Source organism: Cryptotermes secundus, unplaced genomic scaffold, assembly GCF_002891405.2.
Source record: "Cryptotermes secundus unplaced genomic scaffold, Csec_1.0 scaffold599, whole genome shotgun sequence".
In the NCBI taxonomy this organism is placed as follows: Eukaryota; Metazoa; Arthropoda; class Insecta; order Blattodea; family Kalotermitidae; genus Cryptotermes; species Cryptotermes secundus.
The window spans coordinates 921,001-948,062 of NW_019730109.1; the positions used below are offsets into that span (position 1 = coordinate 921,001).

At 38.5% G+C, this 27,062-nt stretch overlaps 1 protein-coding gene across 13 annotated transcripts in view; it reads left to right on the forward strand.

Moving 5' to 3' along the window:
• LOC111866169 (C-Jun-amino-terminal kinase-interacting protein 4) overlaps positions 1 to 27,062 on the forward strand; it is a 114,403-nt gene that overhangs the window by 54,632 nt on the left and 32,709 nt on the right. For 7 of the 13 annotated variants that reach the window (XM_023854838.2, XM_023854840.2, XM_023854842.2 and 4 more), the window contains 6 exons: positions 7,530 to 7,763; positions 8,365 to 8,457; positions 9,603 to 9,762; positions 13,642 to 13,858; positions 18,756 to 18,927; positions 22,206 to 22,220. In XM_023854838.2, coding sequence (XP_023710606.1) covers positions 7,530 to 7,763; positions 8,365 to 8,457; positions 9,603 to 9,762; positions 13,642 to 13,858; positions 18,756 to 18,927; positions 22,206 to 22,220 — 891 coding nt within the window. Of the gene's footprint in view, positions 1 to 7,529; positions 7,764 to 8,364; positions 8,458 to 9,602; positions 9,763 to 13,641; positions 13,859 to 18,755; positions 18,928 to 22,205; positions 22,221 to 23,332; positions 23,419 to 27,062 lie in introns of those variants that run through there. The other 6 variants (XM_023854839.2, XM_023854846.2, XM_023854847.2 and 3 more) reach the window with 3 other exon arrangements.

Consider the following 27,062-nt stretch of genomic DNA (forward strand, 5'->3'; position numbering starts at 1 on the left):
TTAGGTTCATATATCTTTCTCAGTACTTTGTTTTCAGACAAATCCAATCTGTGTTTTCTAGTTACAGTGAAAGACGGGGTTCAATCTGATACACCATATATAAAAAATGTAACTTCCTTGGCAGTATTCTTTTTGTATTGTGTCAGGGTTCTGTTTTGTAATGCAGACTAAATAAGTATGAAATTTAGCATATAATGTTCCTTACATGAAATTTAATACATATTGTACATTTTCCTTTGGATAAATTCCAGTTCAGTGGTAAGGTTAGTAATGTGTATGTATTTCTTGAGAAGTAATGTTTTCTCTGTCCATTTCTATCATTATACTCGTATATATTATCTTTCTTTCACTGCCAAATCACGTCTGTGGGTATGTTAAGTAATTACTATACCATGCGTCAGGCAGGTTGCGCCATAGCTCAAGGGGTTAGTCGCTGGCTTCCCACTGCGGTGGCCCGGGTTTGATCCCAGGTCTGGTCAAGTGGGATTTGTGGTGGACAAAGTCGTGCTGGGGCAGGTTTTCTCCGAGTACTTCGGTTTCCCCTGCCAATCTTCATTCCACCAATTGCTCCACAATCACCCTTACCTATCATCTGGGGCTGGTACAATAGGCCAGAAGTGGCCACAGTACAAGGGACTTAATACCACCCCACTAGCAATGCCATGTGTTAACAAAGTAAAGTGCCACTGCTTATAATGTTTCATGTGAATGGTGGTAACAGTATTCATTGTAGTCCTAATGCCAAAAAACTGAGATCTGTATATTGGAATGCATTTTTACCAAGGAACCAAATACAGTGGAGCCTTCCTTTAATGCCTTTAACTTTGGGCTTTCCCTCATTTAACATTGAATTTCCATGATCCCAAGTCAGTAATCCCAGTGTTAAATTTTTTTTCATTTAAGCTTTTTCTCATTTGAGTGTTGAAAGCCACTGCTCCCTAGACAAATTCAGAAGGGAGATTTCCCTGTATATTATGACCAGACATAAATTAACAATGAACGCAGTATTTGAATGTTATTCCTTATTAAAGTTTTGTTACTTATATATTGTGATGCTGATGAGGAAAGCAGCCATTTCCTTTGCAAGAACTGATGATTCTCCATAAAGAGCAAGTAAAATTAGGGACACAAAATGTATAACAATTTCTAAAATGAAATGCAGGAAACATTTTTGAAATGTAATCTGAACATAATTTAAGACTGTAGTCTTTTGAGAGCTGTTCACAGTGGCCATGCAGTCTAAGGCATGATCTGCTCCCTCGAACATTTGGATCATGGGTTCAAATCCTATTCAAGGCATGAATGTCTTTCTGCATTTATTTTGTGTTTGTGCAGGTAGCAGCCTTGTGACAGGCTGATCTCCTGTCCGAGGATGACTACTGACTGTCTTAGGATTAGGAAACTGAAGTGAAACAAAGTGTTTCACAGATGCCCCGTGCTCCAGAGTGGGAGCAACGGAAAAGAGAGAGAGAGAGAGAGAGAGAGTCATCTAAGAGCCACTGCCATATAGTTGTTGTAAATGATCGCCATTGTTTTAGAGGATTGTAGACTAAGACCTGAAGATGGAAGTTTGTTCCTCTGTAACATTACTGTCCACCTACTAGACTACTTGGCATAAGACTGCAGTCTTACCATTCATGGTATTGAGAACCTCAGATCTCAGGCACTTGATTTTTTGAGAATGTTATTTTGATTTGTTTTTGTTGTTCAGGAATATACTTGAATTTGTCGTGTTTCCAAAGGATTTATTGTATGTCCTTCATAATTTTGCCCAAATTCTTGGGCCAAGACAAAAATATATGCTTACTTTTTCTGTATTTTGAGATTTACTTTATTGGCTTCTAATAGTGTTTCTGTCTTCTTTGTGGTTTTTATAATCTTAAGCAGATAGAGTAACATCATAAACCTGTAGCCCAGATATTGCGTTGAGTGCTAGTATTTTATTGTACCGTCCAAATCATATGTTATAAAGTAAGGTTTACAAGTATTGGCACTAAGGCATCTCCTTTTTCAGACCATTCAGGTTGGGGAGTGTGTCACACAAATATTTTATATATACAGATTGTTTTCTGTAGGTTTTTGTAAGAATATTTGAATTAATTTAACAGGTGTGTCTGAATTAATGAGAATGTTATACAGAATTTTTTTCTTCTTGGATAATGGGATATTCTAAATATAAATATTTGATACAGTTTATCAATGCATAGTGGAACTGCAAGTAAAACAAGTATGACTTGTAATGAGACCTGCATTATACTGATAATGAATATTAGCACTGTTTCTTTCTTATTGTTGCATATATGGAAAAGTCTTATACAAGGTGCGTCAGAAAGAATGGATGGATTTCAAGTGACCGTTACGCCGTGACGGGGGGAGGTGTAGAGTGGGGGGGGCCGACCATTGGGTCAGCAGGAGAATGCAGTTTCAGTTGGTCACATGGAGTGGTCGGGTGCACAGCATGTGGTCGTCATAGAGACGTTTTTGAAAAACAGAGAGTCTGTGATTGCCACTCAGTGAGCCTTCCGCATTCATTTCGAGCTCGGACGTCACGATAGGATCCCTACTTGGAATACAATTTTGCGATGGGTGGCTTCATTTCATGCTACATGTTCAACCTTAAAGAAGAAATCACCTGGACGGCCACAGAGCGCTCATACGCTTGTAAATGCGGAGGCAGTAAGGCAGTCAGTTATCCAGTCACGTCAACGATCAGCTCACAAATGTGCTGTTGCTCTGAGATTATCCGACACTACGGTAAGACGAATTTTGCATTTAGACCTTAAATTTCACCCCTACAAAATGGTAATTGTGCAAGAACTTCATGCAGGAGAGTGGGAGAATCATGTTAACAGTTGCCAGCGTGCCCCCTACCGCCATTCTGTTGACCAGTGTCGAAGCCCATTTCCACCTATCCAGTTGTGTAAATAAAAAGAATTTTCAGTATTGGGCAGGAACCTAGCCTAAAGAACTGCATGAGAGACCTCTTCACAGTGGGAGAGTAACTGTTTGGTGTGCTGTAGCAGAATTTGGTGTTTGGGGGCCTTACTGTTTTGAGAAGGACGGCCGTGCAGTAACTGTTACAAGTGCTCATTACATTGAAATGTTACAAAATTTCCTGCAACCAAGGCTGAAGGAGCTTGCTGTTGATGCTGAGGACATTTGGTTTCAACAAGATGGGGCCACTACTCACACTGCACGAGTAACAATGGATCTCCTGAGAGGGCTCTTTCTGGGGCACATCATCTCACATCACGGTGACATTCCTTGGCTCACATGTTTGCCCAATCTTGCACTTTGCGATTTCTTCCTTTGGGGCCATTTGAAGGTGGAAGTTTATAAACATCGACCACATACACTGGACGAGCTGAAGACAGCGATTTGAGAAGAAATCATAGCGATTCCACCAGATATGGCCACGAGAGTGATGAATAACTTCAGAAAACGCCTTGACATCTATATCAGAAGCCAAAGACATCATATGGATGATATTGTATTCCACAAATAAACTGCATGTATTGGCGAATCTGATGGTAACAATAAAATTTGGATTTGATGAAGCTTTACCAATTTTATTGCCTTGTGAAATCCATCCATTCTTTCTGATGCACCCTGAATAAAATGAGGACATTTTTCTGGCACATTTACATTAACAAGCATTTCCTAGTCATCTGTGACTCTTTTAGTGCAGCCTTTTCCACAAACTAATCATAAGTTTGCATTCCAAGCTCTTTACAGCTGTTGGTCCATAAAGGTACCGTGAAACTACCCCCTGCGACTTTGCATTGTTTGCAAGAGGAAAATCTGGATTCCGCAATCTAAGAACTGTATGTCTTAATAGAGACTTTATGCAATCATGGGGTGGAAATTCTAAGTATTTGTATGTGGAATTATTCTAATTTGCAATTGAGAAGCTTCAGCTGATAGTCATGAGTACAGGTGGTTATGTAAGCATGAGAAATCTTCAACCTCTCAGTTCATATAATATTAAGAATAACAAGAATGTTTCATTGTTTGTCATTACCTTTATGTCTGTATGATAATCACTTCAACTTGTGGATAGATAACAGCTATGTGCTTTCTCCGTTATTGTATATATACAGCATAAAATCCATTTTGTTTTATTATGTGAAAACTACAAGACCTACAGGAAAAGTACGCCAGGCATCAAATGCAAGATTCATTGTTATGCACAAATTGTTTCCAAAACAATATTTGTTCTGATAAATGTTTAATAAGTTATGCCTGATATTTGCACAGTAATGTGCTTCGGTTTTTACGTAAAGAGTAGTGAGGTTTTAACCAAAACAGTAATGTGTTGACAATTTTTAGTAACACTCTTTGACATCAAATTTCATGAAAATCCATATATTAGTTCTGAAGTTATTACATACAGACAGATGGATAGACAAACAAATACTGTGAAGTTATTACATGTATTCACACAACTTTTCATTGCAGATGTGCCAAAATAATAAGTGCTGCCATACTAGAACAATTTTATAAACTGTAGTGCCATGTAATAATGTATGCAGTTAGAAGCTTGACTTGAAGTTTATATTGTTTGTATTTCAACCATTTTTAGATATTATGAATACTTATTATAATGAGCATTTGTGTGAATGCACATGGATGTGTAGTTGGTTGAGGCACTGTGCTACAAGCTGGAAGGTCACGGGTTTGATTCTCAATGAGGTGGATTTTTTTTTTCAATTGACCTAATCCTTCCAGCTCCACTATGGCCTTGGGGTCAACTCAGCTTCTAACAGAAATGAATACCAGGAATCTTCCTTGGGGATAAAGGGCAGCCAGTGTGTAAGGCTGACAACCTTATCACCATCTGTGAGCCAGTTTTCTACAGAATATGTGGGAACCTTGAAGTCTCACAGCCCTATGGACCTTTGCGGCCTGTTACAGGGATAGCTTTACTTTTACCTTTCTTAATTTCTCATGTGTTGAGGTTGCAGTGTACATGCATTTTATTCCATGGTATCTCATGAAAGGGAATTATTTAGTTATAAAGGATGTTTCACGCCATTTTGAATTCTGAAATAACACTATTTAATAACACATGGTGTGATCAGTTAGTGCCTGGACGGACAACAGAGTGATGCTATTGCAGTTAGGATAAAACTCCACTGTTAGTCAGATGTCGAGTAGAATCTGCTAAGATATTTCTGTCTGTTTCCAAGTTGTAGTTTGTTTCTCACAAATAACCCTGAGAAATGAGATCATACAAGGGTTATCTAGAAAGTAAGTTCCAATGGACTATTGAAAAAGCAAGAATTTATTTTCAGACAGTTTATATTGCCATTTGATGTACATACCATGCACTACTTTTTGACATACTTTCCACCATTGTTGAGGCACTTGTCATAGTGGGGCACCAGTTTTTATATCCCTGCATTGTAGAATGATGCCGCCTGCAATGCAAACCAAGTGTTTACGGCTTCTTTAACCTCATCATTGTGGAACTGCTGGCCACTAAGGAAAGGGTTCAGATGCAGGAACACATGAAAATCACTTGGTGCTAAGTCTGGGCTATAGTGGGGATAATCGAGTTGTTTCTGGCTAATTGTGATGAGATCTTACATTACAGCAGCAGTGTGTGGGCAGGCATTGTCATGAAGCATCACAACACCCTGACTAAGCATGCCATGTTGCCTGTTCTGCATTGCACAATGCAGTTTCTCAAGTGTGTCGCAATAGATGCCTATGTTGATTTTTGAGCATTGAGGCAAGAATTCCTCAAGCAGAATACGTTTTCTATCCCAAAAGACTGTGCACATGATCTTGCAAGTTTAAGTAGTCTGTTTGAATTTTTTCTTTATTGGCAATGATGCAACACTCATGTCTCATCACCTGTGACTATGTGGCTCAAGCAGTTATCTCTTGCAAGTTTAAGTAGTCTGTTTGAAGTTTTTCTTTATTGGCAATGATGCAACACTCATGTCTCATCACCTGTGACTATGTGGCTCAAGCAGTTATCTCTCTGCTCAATGTATCGTGTCAGAAAGGTAAATGCACTGGCCTGCTGTTTCATTTTGTGTTCTTCCATAAGCATCTTCGGCACCCAGTGTGAACACAATTTCCAAAAACAAAGTTTATCAGACACAATTTTGTGAAGAATTGACCATGAAATTTGTGGAAAATGCAGGGAAAGTGACAAAATGTGAATCATCTCTTCTCTTGAATCTTGAAATACAATTGTATTTTTTGGCATTCATGAAATTGTCTATCATGAACTTTCCCCACAAGTTGAAGTCTGAACCAACAGTTTTATTCACATATTCCACAGTGTCTAAGAGGAGGTGTTTAAAAACATTCCATCCCAAGAAATGTCACACTGAACATTGATTTCTTCATCAGAACAATGCTCCTGCTCACTCTTGTTCTGTTTCAGCATAAATTTCTGGCTAAAAATGGTATGATGTTATCCCTTGCTGTTTGTCCCCCCACAGATTTCACGTAGTGTGAGCGTTTCTCTTTTTCTGAAACTAATGTTGGCACTGAAGAGGAGGACACTGGATGACAGTAATTCGAGAACAATCACAATGTACATTTGCTGTTTTTGAAACAGAGGACTTCTATAAATGTTTTTAACAGTGCTACAATCATTTTACTTGATGGGTCAAGTTTCAAGTGAACTACCTTGAAGGCATCAGCATAGAATATTAAGTTCTCCCCCAACCTCCTTTTTCTGCGGGCGCTACAATCTGTTACAATGGTTCTGCTCCTTCATTCTGAAAAAAGTGTCCCATCCATGTCAAAGACCCCACTTTGATCACTTTCACTATATCTGGTTCATTACATAATTTTCAATATATGGTTATGCCTTGACCACCATGTAACATTTTCCTTAATTGGTTCATATTAATAATTCTTATTAATAAATAAGTAACTTCTAAATCTGGTACCAGGAAGCAGGAATACAATACAATCCATAAATTATTTGATCACACCACATATAGGTTCTTTTCATGGATTATTACATGTTCATGAGTAATAATCTTTTCCTTCTTTGCCTTACCCTTTGGCCCTAAAAATGGAGACTGCCTTTTTCTAGCTGGTTTCTTGCTTGATTTATTCATTGACTGTGAAGACAGAGGCAGTTTATTCCTCCAGAACATTGGTGAACTTCCAGATAACATGGCTGACATCTGGATGGTGGTACTCTTCACTGAGATGGGTAAAAAAAAGTAAGTAAAGGTATCCCTGTAACTGGTTGGGCCCATAGGGTTGTGAGATGTTGAAGTTCCCACATTTTCTAGACATTTGGCTCATAGATGGCGGCAAAGTTGTCAGCCCTACACGCCGGCTGCCCTTTACCCCCAAGAATATTCCAAGAATATTCCTGATACTCATTTCTGTTAGAGGCTGAGTCAATACCAGGACAATAGTGTGGCCGGAAGGATTAGGTCAATTGAAAAAAATCCAGTGACCTCATCAGGACTTGAGCCCGTGACCTTCCGGCTTGTAGCATACTGCCACTGGGATGGGTCATCTACTAAATTAATGCATTACACTCTTAGGGGCACAGGAAAGTGATTACACAAGGTCTGATGTTGACTATGTGGAACTAAACAACAAAGAGGTGACAGAACAACAAGAGAAAGAAAAAGGAAGTGAAAGTGCCAATGTCATAGCAGGGAACGAAGAACAAGATGAGGATCTGGGTGATCAGGAGTCCAACATTGGCAAAATTTCATTTGTGAGTTGTGCAACAGGAAGTAGTCATCCTAAAAGTGACACTTCAACCAACAAAGGTAATTTGATTTTGAGACTAATGATAACCACTCAGCTAGTCAAGAAGCTCCTCACATGTTATGGAACCTGAAGATTCATTATTATGTTCACAAGAGCCAGCCACTGGTCACTGTCCTGAGCCAAATGAAACCAGTCCACACCCTTTAACCTGTTATTTTTAGATTAATTTTAATGTTATTAATCTGTCTGTTCCTCGGTCTTTGAAGTGGTCTCTCCTGTTTAGGTTTTTCATCCAAAATTTTATATGCATATCTGATCTTCAAGCTAGTAGAGTGCTTCCAGTGTTATAGTAAACATGGTCAGCGAAGAATGGTAGGATTTTTAACATCCTGTACTGCCATAAATATTATGAAAAATGGTAGAAAGGTCTGATTTTAATCTTTTGGAGCATGCTTGACACTGACAGTGCAGAGAATATCTTTCATACATTGTGTTATGAATCATCTAGTGTTAGCCTAAAACAAAATAAAATAATGCTGTGAATTGGACTGTATGCACCAAAATGAATCTTACATATAAGTTCCCTTTTACCTTTGTTTGAAAATAAAGAAATGTTTGAAGCACTAATTTGGTTTTAAGAGCTGTGATATTTCTTTATAGAATTTGACTCTATGGAGACAGCAGCTCCAGTACGGCGTCTGGTGAAGGAAGTTACTGGTGTTGTACGGGATGGACTTTCACAGCTCCCAGTAGGTTAGTGTTGTAATAAAAGTATAGAAAATAATTTTAGAGGAAACTGGTTTTTCTGAAAGAATTCCTTCTATGATGACCATCGATACACACACCATGAAAGAATGTATGAATGTCTTTTAATTTTGCCACATCTACCCTCCTCTGCATATGCATATAAGAATGCTTTTATAAACTGTTTACCCATTCCGCTTAGTGTATGTTGCTATCAGCATATTCCCCCTTCCCTCCCTCCAGATACTTATATTTCAAAGAATAGATCTGTAAAATTTGTGCAGTACTTTCCAAGAATCACAATACATGTACTCCTCAATTTATGTAAGGGATGAATTCCAAAAGAAGTTTGCAGTGGGAGCAATTGCATACATCAAACATCATTTTCCCATAATAACCAATGGCAGTGTATGAGATCTGCTACTAAAAGTGTCAGAATTCTTGCCAATACATAAACTGATTGTTTTATGCAGCATAATAGATCCGCATTTCTTATATTAGTAACATTTATGTAATTTCAGTATGAATAAATTGTGTTTGTAATCTTTAAAAAAAAGCGTGTTAGACATTACAAAGAAATTGGACTCCCTAATGGCCTAGAACTATGTGCAGAAAACCTGCTCCACTGAGATGAAATCGCCCTGTTGCCCTGAGAGAGATGAGGGGAGGGGAGAGAGGGAGGGAGAAAGGGACACATACTATATCTCTCCCCTTATGTCCATTGAAGTTGGTGGTCACAAACACATAAAAATTCTGTCTCAGGTAACTAATTCATCATTTAATTTTCAGTTTATTGCTATATTATAAACTTATGTAACCATGATTTTATATATACAGTGCGTACAATCAAGTGCGCGCCGNAAACAGGAATGATTCTAAACTATGAATTTTTTCAGCTTTTGGAATGTGAATTTAAGGAAACAACAGAACCCTGTTTTTCTCAGTGAAAATTTGTAAAATAAAATCTGCATCCCACTACCTTGAAGGGCCCAAACCGTCATTTCACTAAAGTTAATGGTATGCATTAGATCATCACACAGAAAATACCAATTGTGAACTTTACTGAAATTTTGTCAGTTTAGTGTTTGAACCCCTTGGCTTTTTGTGATTTCTTTAACTGTATTTAATGCTGTGTTCTCTCTTGCATAATATAGAAAATGATGTGCTGTATGAAGAGGTAGAGAAGATGAGCAGTGTGTTGCCAACCATATGGTTGGGCTCCCAGAATGGAAATATCTATGTCCATTCTGGCCTTTCTCAGTGGCGTCGGTGTTTGCACTCAGTACGCCTCAAGGACTCTGTACTCAGCATAGTGTAAGTATAACATATTAGTCTTCAGGTTATTTATATCCCGCCCCAAAAAAATAATTAGAATTTCAATCTCTATATGTAATTCTTAGTTATGTCCATCTTCTGTACGAAGGGCTTTTTATCTTCTGCCTTCAGCTTTAATAGAGTTATAGAACTGTAAGTACTTACTGCTATTGTTGTTGTTTTTCATATACTTCTCTTTCTCCTCCTCCACTGCATTGGATGGTTTTAGGGTCATTCCAAGATTCAGAAGTCAAATTTGCCTTTACATCTACTCCCATGTCTTCTTATGTCTTATTTTTTCTCTCATAGGTGGTGTGATGAAATAATTTATGGATTGTACTTTCTTCGTGGCAGTAGTTGCATGTCCAGGAGGTCCCCTTCAAAGTATGAGTAGTTTTATTGTAACTTTATGCATCAAGTCCTCTGGTTGTATCACTGTTGGAAGTCCTGTGTTTGGGATTCAGCAAGTGCAGCATGAAGTTCTTGAATTGTGATGATGTCATCCAGTCTCCTTCCCTTCAATGCCAGCTTGAAGTTCAGAAAAAATTAGGTCACACAGCACTAAATATGAAGAGTGTGGAGGGTGCGAACCACAGTAATGCCAGTTTTAGTCAGAATTTATATCTGAATGCTTGTCTTCTCTCCTCACCTCATTCAAATGGTAGTCTTATGGGGTTCTTCATTTTAATTGTAATGGTTAGTTCAGAATAGAGCATAGAAAATAAATCAACATGTATGAGGGCTGTTTGGAGAATAACCTTGGGTGAATTGTGAATTGGGTGAGAAAAAATTGTATTATATACGAGTACAAAAAAATATGTACATACTTAAGTTACTTCTCAACGTAGTCACTGCTGGAATTGAGGGACTTTTCATATGGGGCGATAAGTTTTTATATGCCTTTGTCAGAGAAGTCTGTGGCCTCTGAGTTCAGCTACCTTTTGACATCTTATAAAATCCTTATTATTGTTTAAGCACTGTGATCGCAGTCAGTTCTTGAGGTGGGTAAATGGGCAGTAGTTGTTCAGAGTGAGGTCAGGGCTGTAAGGAATGTGGTCAGGCAACTGTTGAAATAGTCCAGTGTTGCTCAAATGTATGCAGATGTGCATCGTCATGGAGCCTTACAACTGTTGTCAGGTTTCCATGCCTTTTGTTCTGAATGTCCGGCCCTATGCAGTTATGTTAGTATTTCACAATACACTTCTGACGTTATTGTTCTCCCTTGTTGCATGAATTTCACCATCAGCACTCCTTTCCTGTCCTTTCCCAGAAAACAGTTGCCATCAACTTTCTGGCAGGCAGACATTTGTTTAAATTTTTACGGCATGTTTGGTGAATGTGTGCATCCACTGCTTTACCTGCTCTTTGGTTTCAACATTCACATATGGCAGCCATGTTTCATCTCCTGTTACTTGTATTATGTGGTTGAGAAATTTATCACCATCTTTGCAGCAGCACTCTGAAAAAGTCAAAGCCAAAGCTATTCTCTGCATTCTCTGTGCATTCATGAGCATTTTCGGGACCCATCTTGCACAAAACTTGTGATAGTGTAGCCAAACTCTGATAATCTCATAGAGCACAGCGCATGAAATTTGTGGAAAATCACATGAAAGTTCTCGAAGTGCTGTCTTTCACAAATTTTCTAGTCAACACTTTGAACAAGATCACTCACTAGAGATGGCCAGATGACCACTTCATTTTTCATCATGAACATTGTTCTTCCGCCCAGCTTTGAACATTCTGCACCATTGTCATACAGTTCTTTTACTCATTACATTTTGGCCATAAACCTCTGTGCATAATTCACAATGGATTTCCACTGCACTGATGTTTTTAGTGCAAAGAAAGAGAATAACAGCGTGAATTCCTCAGTTCATGAGATTATCAGTCGCAAAACACATAACGCACTTGGTATAAAGAAGAACAAAAATTTTGTGACCAAACATGTGATGGTTTACAAGGCAATGAATCATGTGATGCTACTTCACATGTGCGAGCTCTCCCACTCTTATATTAGTTGAATAAAATAAATGGAGAATAATTTCCAAATAGCCCTCATGTAATAGGTGAACAGCTTTCAAAAAATGAGATCTGACAAGTAGATAGAAGTAAGATAGATGGTTGGAAGTAGGTGAGGAGCAGAAAAACATTCATTACCATTGCACATAATTGCAGGGAGAAAGTGTTCATTCTTTTGAATACTGTTATGTTGGCAGACATTGTAGATAAATAGCTAGTGTGGTCCAGTAGGTAACAGTTAATGTAACCTAATTCATATAAGTGTGAATTTGGGTGTATAAGGATCTAAGTATTATTTTGTATATGTATGTTGAACCGAAGTACTGGACATCAGCCATTAACAAGACTGTTTTTGACTCTTCAGAAACTGATGCCTCTTAGCTCCTAAGGAAATGTGGTTGGTTTCTAATGCTCCTCTTTGACGATTCATTTGTGCTTTCAACCTCAACTGATTGGAGTATTTTTAGCACATTTTCTGTTCAGACACCACTTTGACGAGTTACATTATTCAGTTTTCCAGCAAATTGTTCCCACTCTTCCCTGCCAGAGGTCTTCACAGTCGTGCGACCACAGCAACATCTAAGAGCAGATTAGGGAGTTTTGTGGGTCATGGAAAATGCTGTCTGATTTGCCCTTCACTCATCTCATATCATGAAACAAAGGTTCCTTTACATGCCATAAATATATGACATGGGAACCAAGACTCTATGTCCCTTCTGACAGAAGTTTTGCTATGAATTTTTATCACCTTTAAAAATCCATTGACCTTGGGCAGGTTTGAACCCACGATCCTTGGGCCTACTAGATTACTACAGTGACTTTGAGGATTTAGTGAATTTGTATACCTGAAATTGGAGTATGGATTTATTCTAAAAGACATCATGTTAACACATTCACTGTCAGACCTGGCACATACCCAGTTTCATGCTGAGCTTGGTATGGTTATTTGTATCTCCAACAGATGGTAGAGATGGAGCTTCATGACTTGTACTCTTCACCAAGTTATAATCGAAATGATGAAATCAAGTTGCATGCGATGGGTAGGGTATGTTGCATGAATGGGGGAAGAGAAATGCATATAGGATATTGGTGGGAAAGCCAGAAGGGAAGATACCAATAGGAAGACAAAGATGTAGGTTGTTGGATAATATTAAAATGGATGAGATGGTGTGGACTGCATTGATGTGGCTTGTGATAGAGACCAGGGGAGGGCTCTTGTGAACACAGTAATGAACCTTCAGGTTCCATAAAATGTTGGGAAGTTTTTGAGTAGCTGCACAACTGGCGACTTCTCAAGAAAGGCTGAGCCCCATGACGTTAGTTAAGGTTTGTAATGCCCATTTGCACAGGTTAATCATGGCTATTTTACAGTTGCAGTACCAAAAAAAATTTTGATGGAGTTTATGTAGATGATGGTGATGATAATCATAATTATTTTGATGTTGATAGTTTAGATGATGCCATGTTAAGTTGGTCAGTTGTCGTGACTTCATGACATATCGTCAACTTGCGGATGGAGGTTGTGGCCTTGTGATATAGATGGTACCTCCATATATATTGAATAGCTTAGATGATGAAAGGAGTAGGTGCTGCAGCTGTCATGTTCCTCTCTGTGTACAGGAAAGATTTACAGTATATGATACACTGAATCTGTATTAATCGTGCAGTCAAAATTTCATTCCACTAAGTTATATGCAGTAGTTCTCAAATTATGCATTTTTGTCGTGAGCATTGTGATATGATTCTGTCACCATGAAAAATATGTGACACAGTGGATAGAGCTATCATTTAGGTGCATCCCAATAGTATACGGCTTTCTGGAAGAGAATCTTTCTACGATGTTCTCTTTGTGTGTTGTAGTCACGTTGGTGGGCGTGTATTGGCAGCGCTTGCAGATGGATCAGTAGCTGTATTCTGCCGAGGTCCTGATGGTCAGTGGGACTTAGGAAGTTATCATTTAGTTGACCTTGGTCGGCCCCATCACTCCATTCGATGCATGGTGACTGTCCATGGAAGAGTGTGGTGCGGCTACAGAAACAAAATTCATGTATTACACCCAAGAAGTTTACAGGTGGAGGTGAGTAGGTAAAGTGGGTGAATATTGTGTGTATCCTTCTGTAATAAAGTGTGAACATATTTTACAGTTTTTATAAAATTTGGTAAGAAAGAAGTCACCCCAGCATGGTGGACATGTAGATTTTTTAAACTAGAAACAGTATTCATTGTAGACAGAATATTTCATAATAATAGACATCATATGCAGAAGTTCAACTCATGTTACACATATTGAGGGTTAAAATGGAAAATTACACCATGGTGATTATGTGAAATCTTTTTGTTTTCTTGATAATTGACAGGTGCATACATTTTGGTAGGTGGAAAATGAATGCCTATGAACTTTTTATGATACATGTTTAGGCTGAAAGTATTGATGTAGCAGTGATTCAAACTTCTAAGTCTGAGTTTCCAGAAGAATTGGAAGTCAGATCCATCAGAGATGTTTGTTGATTCTGTGATATAGAAATGACTGAGAACTCTCAGGACATATAAGGAAGGATTGGGAGCACTTATTTTTTGTATAGTAGAAAGGCTCTGCAACCAAGGCCCCCTACATAGAAGACAGATATCCAAACATCTGAGCCGCTTCTCACATGCAACATTTTTGTAGAATTTTGAATTTTTGTTGATTATATACAGTTAACAAGAATTCCTGGGAAGAACTGGTTGCCTACTGACCTTGATATGACATGGACTTCATAGAAAATGGCACATGTAACATTTCTTCTGTTGTTGCATGTATATTTATTGCAATGGTGACATTTTTAATGAGCCATTGCCTAGCAACAATAGGGGGACACACATACAGGGTGTTTCACGACTTTAAGGCATAACTGCAGGAGGTGATTTCCTAGGTCTTTGTGATCAAAAAATTCATATAAACATGTGTCTGATTTAGGACGGTTATGGAGTTATGATCGTTTTAAACTCAGAATAGAAGGTAACGATTACTGACAATAAACGGAACAAAATAATAAACCAGCATAATACATGATACATTTAAAGTATGAATGTAAAGTTAACTTCATGAAATTACCTTTAATTTAAATGGATTGGTGCTTAAAGCTGATTTTCGAAAATGCCACCGCCGGCCGCAACGCAGGCTGCCGCTCGTTTGTGAACCGCACGGGTAGCATGTAGCAGCTTCAGCTGGCTGTTTCTGTGATCAGCAGCGTCCAGGATGCGACCGAGCAAAGCATCTCTTGTTGCCACCTTCACATTGTAAACCAGTTCTAAACCAGTTCTTCCATCCCCACACACAATAATCCAGTGGGCTTAAGTCTGGAGACCTGGCTGGCAATTCTTTGCGTACTCGTACGTGGACTGCGGTGTACCATACAAACAATGCCTTCTTCATTGACACCTTCATTAACACCACCTTCTGCTGCAATATGAACACCGGGAAGTCTACCGGTATCTCGCAATGCCTGGTAAACTCCAGTAAACACTTTCCGGTTCGGTATTCTATGATTCGGAAACCATTGCTGATATTCAGCTACGGCAAGAACTGAGTTACCGTCACAAAACCCGTACACATAAATCATATCTGCATACTCCTCAAATGAAAATGTAAATGGCATCATGAACGTAACAGACGCACCGAGATGAGAACTGTTCTGAACACCAGTAGCCGCCACACTAGCCGTGGCCTTACACACCAACCCACCACGCCTTAGGTACCTCTCAAGTGTCGAGATAACGAGAACGCTCTGTCTGTAGCTGGCTAAAAATAGCGACCTGCCTGATGATAGACGCGGTTCACACGAGGGCATGTACTGGAATGAAAAAACAGTCATAACTCCGTAACCGTCCAAAATCGGACACATGTTTATATGAACTTTTTTGATTACAAAGACCTAGGAAATCACCTCCTGCAGTTATGCCCTAAAGTCATGAAACACCCTGTATAGACACAGACTGATGGGAGAGATTATAAAGTATGCCAGTGAGATGAGTTCAGGTGCCATGATATACATAATTTCATGCCAAGTTTCATAAAGATTGGTTCAGCCATTCAAAAGATAAGGGGGGGTGGTTACACAGACATAGATTGCATGAGCCTATTTTTTTATAAATAAGAAATGTAGGTCCAAAAACGGATATGCACTCCTGTAAAAATTATTTAGATGTAATATTATAATATGTGATAAAGCTGTATGGAGTAACAGCCCAGAAAACAATTATCTGATAATTTAAAATCACAATGTAATAATTTAAAAACATAACATAGCTGTAGTACAAAACATATAAGTTTTATTTATATTTTATGATAGTTCATGAACAATTGCAGGTAGGTGTGTGATGTTCACTGTTTGTGGATGAGGATTTTCTCTGCCTTTTAAAATTCTGTATGAAACGTCACATTTATTGTCCTTGGGATCTGTGGCTGTAATGTAATGTATAACTTAAGCTTTCAGGAGTAAGCAACATAGAATGTTGAAGGTCTTCCCATATTTTGGCAATCATAGTCATTACCATTTTTAGAGTAAGTGTGTGGGGAAATTTGGAAGCACTTATATAGATATGGTGAAAGTTGTCCCTTTGCATAATTAATTGAACACTGTGCCATGACATATGGGGGAGTGAAGGTGTAGCTCCACATTTCTATACCTCGGCACTAGTTGGAGATGAGTGGTCACTTTCATGCCCTGGCTGCTTTACTCCTGGTACCCATTATGTAGGAGGCTGGGTGAGCCCCAGAGCTGGTCTGAACACTGGAGAATAGAAAAATCTTCCCATGCCGGGAATCAAACCAAGGCTGTCTGGCCCATAGGCCATTGTTATACTGACCCCTTATATAGGTATGGTACTAGGTGGTGGTATTATTATTATTATTATTATTATTATTAATGGCCGTGGGGATTTGTTGTGCTGACCACGTGACACCTCTATCAGTAAAAGTTGGCACTAACTTCACCGACAAGCAGCAGTCGCTTGGTCGGTATAGTTCACTTGCGGACTAAAATCGCGGAATTTNGTGTCAACCACAGATCCCACATGACCAGACCAGGGCTTGAACCCAGGCCATCACTCTGGGTAGCCAGTGACTAACCGCCTGAGCTATGGCGCAGCTTGTACTGGGTGGTAAGTGGGAGGTGAAGGCATGATTGAATGAAAGAGATGAACTTTGTGCTATCCTGTAGGGTGTAACCACATGATTGAGGGAAAGAGGTAATGGAAAAGGTTTTTTTGGAGACCAGGTGTTGAGGAAAAGTGGCAATAAAGAGCCTTTTAGTAACCTCATGTTTTAAGATGGGAGAAGATCAGAAGGGTTTCTGTAAGTGACATGGTAAGAGGAAGAGATGATGAAAAATATTTTAGGAGTGATGGGGAAAAGAGACACTGAGAAAGTTTTAATTGTGAGGGCTATTCTGAAAATAATCTCCATTTATTTTATTCAACTAATGTAAGAGCAGGAGAGCTTGCACATGCGAAGTAGCATCACATGATTTATTGCCTTGTAAACCATCACATGTTTGGTCACAGAGTTTTTGTTCTTCTCTCTGTTGAGTGAGTTATGATGTGTTGTGCAATTGATAATCCCACCAAATGCGAAATTCACGTTATTCGCTTTCTTCTTGCTACAAACATGAGTGCTGTGGAAATCCATTGTGAATTATGCACAGAAGTTTATGGCCAAAATGTAATGAGTGAAGGAACTATAAGACACTTGTGGGCGGATGATCGACGTTCATGAAGAATGAAGTGGTAATCTGGCCATTTCTTGTGGGTGATTTTGTATAAAGTGTTGATTAGAAAATTTGTGAAAGACAGTTCTTCACAATTTGAGAACTTTCATGTGAATATTCATAAATTTCATGCACTGTTCTCTATGAGATTATCAGATTTAGGCTAGACTGTCACAAGTTTTATGCAAGATGGGTTCTGAAATGCTCATGGATGCACACAAAATGCAGAGAATGGCTTCGGCTTTGACTTTTTAGAGCCATACTGCAAAGATGGTGATAAGTTTCTCAGTCACATTATACGAGTAACAGGTGATGAAACCTGGGTGCCATATGTGAATGTTGAAACCAAAGAGCAGGTAAAGCAGTGGATGCACATGTTCACCAAACAAGCCAATAAAGTTTAAACAAACGTCTGCCTGCCAGAAAGCTGATGGCAGCTGTTTTCTGGGACAGGACAGGAAAGGAGTGCTAATGGTGGATTTCATGCAACAAGGGACCACAATAATGTCAGAAGTGTATTGTGAAGTACTAACAAAACTGCATAGGACGGGCGATTCAGAACAGAAGGTGTGGAATGCTGATATCAGTTGTGATGCTTCATGAGAATGCACATCTGCATACAGCTGCTCGCACTTGGGCAATGCTGGACTATTTCGGCTGTTGTCTGACCACATTCTTCACAATCCTGACCTCACTCTGAACAGTTACCACCCATTTCCCCACCTGAAGAACTGGCTGCGATCACAGTGCTTCAACAATAATGAAGATTTGATGGAAGGCATCAAAACAAAGCTGAACTCACAGGCAGCAGACTTCTTTGACACAGGCATACAAAAACTTATTACCACATATGACAGGTGTCTCAGTTCCAGTGCTGACTACATTCAGAAGTAGCTTCAGTATGTACATATTTGTTATGTTTGTAGTACAATTTTGTTCCCATTGTTTTGTTAACAGCTGACCTGAGTTTACTTTCTGAATAGCCCCTGTGTTTTAATTTAACAGCGTTAATGAAAGTATATTATGTAAGTTCTAATCTGGTCAGTGCAATGCACATCTCAAATCCATAGGAGTGGAAATCCTGTACATGTTATTTAGTATCTGATTAGGGTTTCCACCCATATGAAGTGATTGGGTAATCCAATCAGTAATTATCAATGATGTGTAATTGGTGTATTGAATAACTTATGTATGGAGGAAACATATATTATGTACTCATTGCCTTAGAAGTCCTTGGATGCTCATCCACGACGTGAGAGCCAGGTTCGACAAATGGCCTGGCTTGGAGATGGTGTGTGGGTATCAATCCGATTAGACTCCACGCTAAGGCTGTATCATGCTCACACATACCAACACCTCCAGGATGTGGACATTGAACCTTATGTCAGTAAAATGCTAGGTGAGTACAGAGTTACATTAGGCTTTGGGTGCTTCCTTCCAGATCCTCTCTCCTTGACATGAGTTTCTGCTTCCAGTCTCTCTTCTTAAAGGCAAAACCTTTTTATGGTTGATAATCCAAATTCATTAATGCCATGATACAGATACCAGAGAAGTGACTGTCCTTTTGCACTTGTAACAGTAACTCATAAGAGAAGTTAAGAAGGGAGGAGATAGAATAATTGCATGTAAAAACCTGTAAGGTATAGGTAAAGTTGTCCCTGTGCCTATCTAATTAAGCACTACGCCATGAAGATGTATGGGGTGGGGGAAGTGGATGTATACATCCACGTTTACTTGACCTCGTCACTAGTTGGAGGTGAGTGGTTAGCTTCATGCCCCGGCCGTTTTACCCCCCAGGGAAAGAGCCTTCAGTACCCATTGGGTAGGAGGCTGGGTGGGCCCCCGAGCAGGTGTGGACGACAGAGAAGAGAAAATTCTTGACCTTATCAGGATTCAAACTCCCACCCCTCTCTCATCCAGTCCATTTCCAGTCGCTATACCAACTGTGCTGTTCCGGCTCTGTAGATAAGAATTGATTAGTTCATTTAAAACAGGATTTTAAGGCAGTGTGATTAAGAACTTAAGTGTAAAGTGGGTGAAATATGAATCTTTTCAACATAGTGCATACAATGCACACATATACGCACATACACACACGCAAAAGAGAGACAAAACATCAGAAATTTGAGCCACATCCTAAGTGGAAACCTGTACTGTGATCATAAGTGTGAGTAAATCAGATATCAGGTTAATGGAATTTCATAGTTACAAAATATTTTATTCTCAGTACAACCAGGGTTCTAATCTAAAAGTTGTTGAGCATATTCTATTTTAGTTCTTATTATACTCAATCCAGAAATTCCTTTTAAGAAGCCCAGATGTTCAGCCTTGCAGTTTCACCCATCTCATACCACTGCACTTATTGTATGGAAGAACAGTATCATTAGAATAGGCATAAATATAAGCATAAGCATAAATTTATGAAGATTCTTTTAGTAACATACTGTCATGTTTTAGTGACTAGGCACAGGGTTTGGGTTAGTAACTAGATTTACTGAACATTTACAACTCATAACTACAAGTTATTATAGTGTTTTCACTAATACATGTACTTCACTTCTTATCACAGCATGCACTAAGTCTTCTTCATCTTCATTGGCCATTGATTGGCAATAGATCCAGACATTATCCTCTTCTGCTTATGTTGTTACTGGCTGGTGACTGTCTCATGTCTAACTCATTGCTCAGAATGTTTAACTGTGCCTCAGTCCTCCTTATATAACTTTGGCACAGACCACATAGAAAACACTGCCTATAGTAATGGCCTGAATTGTTGGTTTCATATATGTTGCTGTGGAAATGTGCTTATCAAGCCATTATCACATGATGGCCATCTCTTCTTGCTCCACTGTTGTAGTTTTTGAGGTGCCATGTCACAGCAGATACTCCCCTGAACCATTGCTTGTTAAGTTTTTGGCTTGTCAGGCCTGTGGAAAGTAGCTGTCAAAAGGCAAATCCATATGAATCCACCTATTCTTGGAGAAGGAAAAACTCGTAGCTTCACTATGGCCTCATATCTTCATGTACCAATCCTAGTCAGCTGCTGTTTTATTCCTGAAGCAGCAAGAAGTGGCATATGTCATGGCTTTGGGTGATGCTGTAACTCTCAAACATCCTCCAGGTTGAAATTTTGGTGTTTTGCATCCCAACCCTTGCATTAGCATGCCACCCAATTAGCACCCACTCACTAAGGGATACAAGCTGATTAATCATTGTTAATCAGTGTAACAAAGCATAATAATAGGAAAGGTAAGGATCTTGGAGATCTGTTGGAAGTTCTTAGCATGCAGAGACTCAGCAAGCATTGTTCCCCTCAGTAATGATTCTGTTTGGGTGAAAATTCTTTCTTGGTCTGATTACTCAAAGTGAGTACTAATATTAACGGTAACAAATGATGACAGCAGCGGCAACAACAACAACAACTATAATCATAATAATAAGCAGAATAACATGTTCACTTGAGATAAACAGATCGTATATATAGGTGAACACAAATGATGTTTACAGTTTCATAAATTTATCATGTAACAGTAGCCATATTTGATTACAACTGTCAAATCTTTTAATAAAAGTGTGCATATTCAGTGACTATGATTTGCAGCCAGGGGTACTGCAGTCATGAGAATGGCAGTACCTCTGTGAAAGGTGAAGCATTCCCTATGCTTTAATAAAACCAAATGTGTGAAATGAGTGCATTAACATTATTTGTCTGAGTCTGGAGAGGATCCACCTTCAGAACCATCTGTTTGTGCATTTTACAAACAATTCTGTGAGACATGTTGTTTTTGTAAATGGAAAGTTCCCTTTGCTGCAAAATGTGTTGATGGTACTAGGTGCATATATTGAACACCTATCAGTGGTAAAATAAGCTTTGACAGTTATAGTTTAATGTCTAAATTTGTGGATGTTGTATCTTGCTTCATTTCTTCAAAATAAATTTCTGAAATTGTGAAGATCATTCATGCTCATGCCATGTATGTACATGTGTGTTACACAATTACATACTGATCTGTGAATATCTGAATTAAAATTTGAGCAAGAAGTAATTAGTATAAACAAAATCTTATGTGAATAATTGTTTATGACTTCAGTGCTATGTGCTATAATGGTGTAAGGTCTTAAACTCTGGATTTAAACAGGAAATATTTGTTTTAAACAGGAGTTGCATCTGTTTGTTGTGCTAATAATCTTTTATGCTATAGAAAACTTAGAGATGTGGATAAAAAATGGTCATTGTCAAGTTTACGGATGTTGTGTAAGAATGATCGATGGGTCCTATATGTTTTCCTCGGTTGTGCTATTAAAATACTATTTGTATGGCAATTGATCACAGCTCTCATCACATTAGTGCCGAATTATGTTTTGCTACAGCAGAAGTCAGTGTGAATGTACTCAGTTTATTTAAAAATATGACTTAGAAACCTCACCTGTAGCTAGTGTGCTGTTTAAATCCTGGCTTATGGCTTTACAGATGCTATAATTATACTGCGTGTAACTGCGTCTATGCTGCAGTATGGCCACAGTTGGCATGTTGGTAGTATACATGTTAAGAGAAGGTTGCAGTTAGCACTAATGTTGATTGTTTCTGTTGTGTTGTTCTATGCTTTCCTCTGCTCTGGGTGTTGCGCACGTTGCATTACGTGCGTGCGACGTTCATTGCTATGTGCACTTGCGTAGCAGTGTTTCCTGGAGGTAGTAAGCACACATTTCTAGTTTTTATTCTATTTATAAGCTTTTGCTAGTTGACATTTTGTTTTGCCTGTTGCCTGCTTGGCTTACTGTGAAACTGTCATAACATAGGATCCCATACCTTTACAGAAGTTATCCATATAAGATATTTTTATGAACCATGAAGAACAAGTTTTCTCCTATTACAAAGTAAATATAAAACATTTCAGCTTGCCAGTTCTCAGTTTTTATTGGAATGTAACTACTGAATGTGAGTTTTCAATATTCAAATTGCTGTAGAGTTCATAACTTAGATAGAAACACCCCCCCCCCCAGAGAAGTGACTTGGCATTATGACTTTGACTTCATCTTGATGTTTGCAGCTGTCATGATTGAGACTGTTTTTCTTCTGGATATGACAGCATGTTCTCTGGTAGATAAGTACCAACTTTCAGAGAACATTTTGCCTCCATCTTCTTCCATCCAGAAGGTCGAAGCAACAAGTTCTCCTGAAATATTGGTATCTGTTTACCATATTATATGGTGTGTCTTCCCAGAAGAAATAATCTTAATTAACCTTAATCCCCCCCCCTCAAAAAATAATTAACTCAGAGCAATGACTTCCAAACTATGTTTCTTGGAAACATAGGTTTCTCAGTGAAATTTCTCTGATGGAAGACTATTGGATAGATTTATTTTAAAAAGTTGTCAGACAATTCCGATTTTGAAGAAAGCAGTCTTCTGGGATGTTGCACCATGTAGATGTGGTGTTAACTGACTTTTTGGAGGAACGTATCACCTCCATCTTCAGGGTAGAAGGAAAAATAAGACAATCCACAAGCAAAGAGGCTGTGAAAACCGGTACAAACAGACGTTGGTTAACACCACATTTACACGGTGCCACATCCCAGAAGACTGCTTTCTTCATAGTCACCGCCATGAAAACCTCAAATCTTACAATTCCGATTTTGATTGAAATTGGACAAAACTAAAAATATTTCGTATGAAGACCTACTTGCATTTCTTAACGTATCTTGAGTGTAACTTCTGGATGACTGTCCACATATGTATCAGAATGAAAAATGTTTCAAACAAAAGTTGTAGAGAAAAATTAAGTGTATTATATTTTTTTTCAGTAAGCTGCTTTTTTCTGGGGGTGGGCCGGGTTGATCTGACTTAGAATAGTGACCAGTGGAATGCTCTTGTGATCAGGTTAGTGAAGCCTCAGGTTCCGTAAAATGTTGGGAAATTCTTGAGTAACTGGTACAACTGGCTGCTTCTCAAGCAGGACTTGGCTCCGTGGAGTTAGTTAAGCCTTGTGGTTTTTAAGATAATTACAGACTATTTTTCACTGTCTTATTACTTGAAATCCAGTGGACTAATTTTGATAAACTTGAATAGTGGTAGTTATTGCACACATCTGTTGAATGTCATATCTGTCTGTAACACAGTATTAGCCCCTAAATCAGACAGATTTTCATTTTAATTAATAAACAAGAAGTTCAGTAAATATATATCATGCATTTTTAGTGCTTGGCCAGTGACCCATAATAAAATCGACTTAACAACCATAAGTGGATGTTTTTGGTCTGACATGCTCCATTGATAAAATTTCATAAATGGACCACAAGTGAGCTTAATAAACTGCAAAGAATGCTCCTGGAAATTCTGAATACTACATTATATAGCAGACCATTTTGGATCTTGTTAGTGCCAAGGTCAAGGAAGGTTGAACTATACCTCCAGTCCCCCATGTCTTCATGCCATAGTGCTTAACTAATTAAGTACAGGGACAACTTTTTTCTTTCTTTTTTCCTCTCTGTCCCCCACTTGTGAGAGGGTGGGTGGGAATGTAATATGCAGGTGACTTGCCTCTTATGCATTTATTTTAGACTCTACAAAGAATGCATGAAAATTTGTCTTAAGAAAGAGTAGCAGTTATTAACAGGTAGCAAACAACACCCTAAGTGTTATAAAAGAATAAGAAGGGTAAATTTTGGTGTAATAAAGACTTGCAGAAACAACCCACAACTGCTCCTATGTCATACAGTGAGCACCAAGTGGGGTATATTTGCTCCCCTAGTTGCAAAACATGGAACTAGAAGTAGTTGATGCAGTAGCATGGTTACAAGGAACATGTATGTAGTATGGAAATTGTCAGGGATGTGCACTGAACCTAATTAGCATGTACAGTTGTATGCCAGTTGGTGTCAACATAGTTAAAAATAGGCTGTTTCAGTCTGAGATGAGGTAAAGATGAGAATTTGATAGAACTTCAAGAATCGAGAAGAGAACTAGAATTTCTCTAGTAGACCAGTTCCTTCACCATAATAATCTATACTACCAAGCACTTCTTCACAGTGCACTAAAGTGTACTACTCTATTTACATAAATGGAAGAGGGTTTCAAATGTCAGATGATCCTGTGCAGAGAAAATAATTTTGTGTATTAATTTTGGACTCCAAAAACATGAAAGGAAGTAAATACTAGAAAATATGGTACATATGGCCTTTGTTGAGTTAGTTTCCTTCTTAACGTCACTAGCCTTTATTCAGCTATACCAGTCTCACTCTCTTTACCATTCCTGTTGCCTGTCTCAGTTTCATTGTCTTGACAATACCCAGCTTATGTCTCACATTCATTGCTGATGTACCAACATTCCCAGCTTATCTTCCCCTCTATCCATTTTGTCAGATATACTGTGCTTTTTTATTTTAACCCCTCAAGTGTTTCTTCTGGAGAGGTCATCTCTCCTGGTATAATGAAAAGTCAGTATTTATTACATGAATCAGAGATCTTATCATCAGTGTTAAATGCCCTCTGAATGCACCCAGCACAAGCATTTCTCATTTTATCAACAATACTCAAGGTTTCTTGTTTCAATCAACTTGTATCTATCATTCATTGATTTGTGTACTTATCCTTCCCTTTCTGTGACACATGATTATTATTTCCATGTGTAGTTGTGCCTTAGGTATAGCTTTTATATTCAATATCAGATGTGGTAGTTCTATACTACCTGTCAACTCTGACAGCATTTCAGCCAGCTTCATCATTTCATTTTTTGTGTCTTATGACAACAGATTTTGCACCTATGTCATTAATGGTGTAATTGGATGACATCAAAATATGCTGGATTTTCATCAGTAGTGCCTAGAAGTGTGATTGTAACTTCTTGCAAAGTGAAATTCTTTATCCTACAGAAAACTTGTTCTTCATGCCACTTGTATCACCCAGTGCTGGACTTAAATTTTTTCTACTCATTGAGTTTCATGATGTTATACAAAACTTAGATTCCATTCTGTCTTTGACTCTGTAAAAATGAAGGTATTTGCACGGAATTTGCAGAAGTTCATGTTTCCACCTTCAGATGTTTGTCTGTGGAGTATTATCTTACTGTTTCACAGTTGCTTGTTTGTTTTGCATGTGTAATCACCATAATCCTAAAGTATGGATAAGAGCTGTGTCACCTGGTACCTTCTGACACATTATTCACTTTCACATTAGTACTTTTCTTCACATGATATGACATTTTTATGGCAAGGTACACTTGCATCAACACAAAGTACTGTGATATTGTAAATCATTCAGTTACCACTTTTGTTTTCCTACTGTGGCAGCCCAGGTTCAAGCCTGGCTCTCGTCATATGGGATTTGTGGTTGACAAAGCAGCACGGGGGCAGGTTTTCTCTGAGCACTTTGGTTTCCCCTGCCAATCTTTATTCCACCATTTGCTCCACAATCACCATCGTATGATATCTGAGGATGATACAATAGACCAGTTGTGGCCACAGCACCAGGTGGACTCTGTCTCACCCTGCTAGGAATAATAATAATAAAAAAAATAACACTTTCGTTTCCCAACTTTGATGTACTTCGGATGGCTGTGTGGTGGGTCCTGGCTTGTGACCATTTAAGATATTTATTACTCATTTTCTCGCTTGCTATGCTCCTGGCATAGTAGCATGAACATGCTTAAAGCTTAAAATGAATTAAAATGATCTAGTGTGTGGGTGCATGTGTGTGCAGCTGTAGCATTCAGATTTGTTCTGATGACCTCTGTAGTTTTGTAACTCAGAAGAGGGTGAATGTGATACCACTCTCTTATGACCCCAATATGTAAAGCAAAAGCATATAACAGAAAATTCTCAATATTCAAGCAAAAATAAAAGTTTGAACCAAAATTGAGAATTTACTTTCTCAGTTCTATCTTGAAAATTCAAAACTTTCACATGTCTAGTTAATATATCAGATATTATGGCCCGATTCTTCTGTTTATGATGAATGAAAGAAATACATTTTATTATTTATCAACACTTTGTACAACAGTAGGAAATATCAGTCTTCCATAAAGCAGGGCTGATGGTCAAATTTTTCTTTCATGGTTTTAACTATGTAGGTCGTACTGAAAGTCATGAGCAACAATTTTTTGTAAAGTAACATGCTTTATTATTGACAAACCAAATACACCACCTCAGTCTACAGACCTTTCTTTATTTTTCCACATAATTGCCACTTCTTTGTACACATTTCTCCCAGCATTCTGGGAGTTTGAAAATTCCCCTTCTGTAAAATTCCGTTCCAGCCATTCTATCCTCTTTAAGCACTGCGTTCTGAATTCACCATGCTTATGGAAGTGTGTGCATGGGTGTGAGCAGTGTTCGAAGATGGGTGAAACATTTTAAAGATGGGAACACCAGCATCGAAGATGAGCCTCAGAGTGGCCTCAACTGAACGCAACATGGAAAGAGTGAATGAGATAATTCAAGATGACAGGCATGTGACTGTGGACACAATAGCCCGAAAACTTGGAATAAGGCACAGTGCAGTACAGGAGATGATTGAAAGCTTGGGCTATAGGAAAGT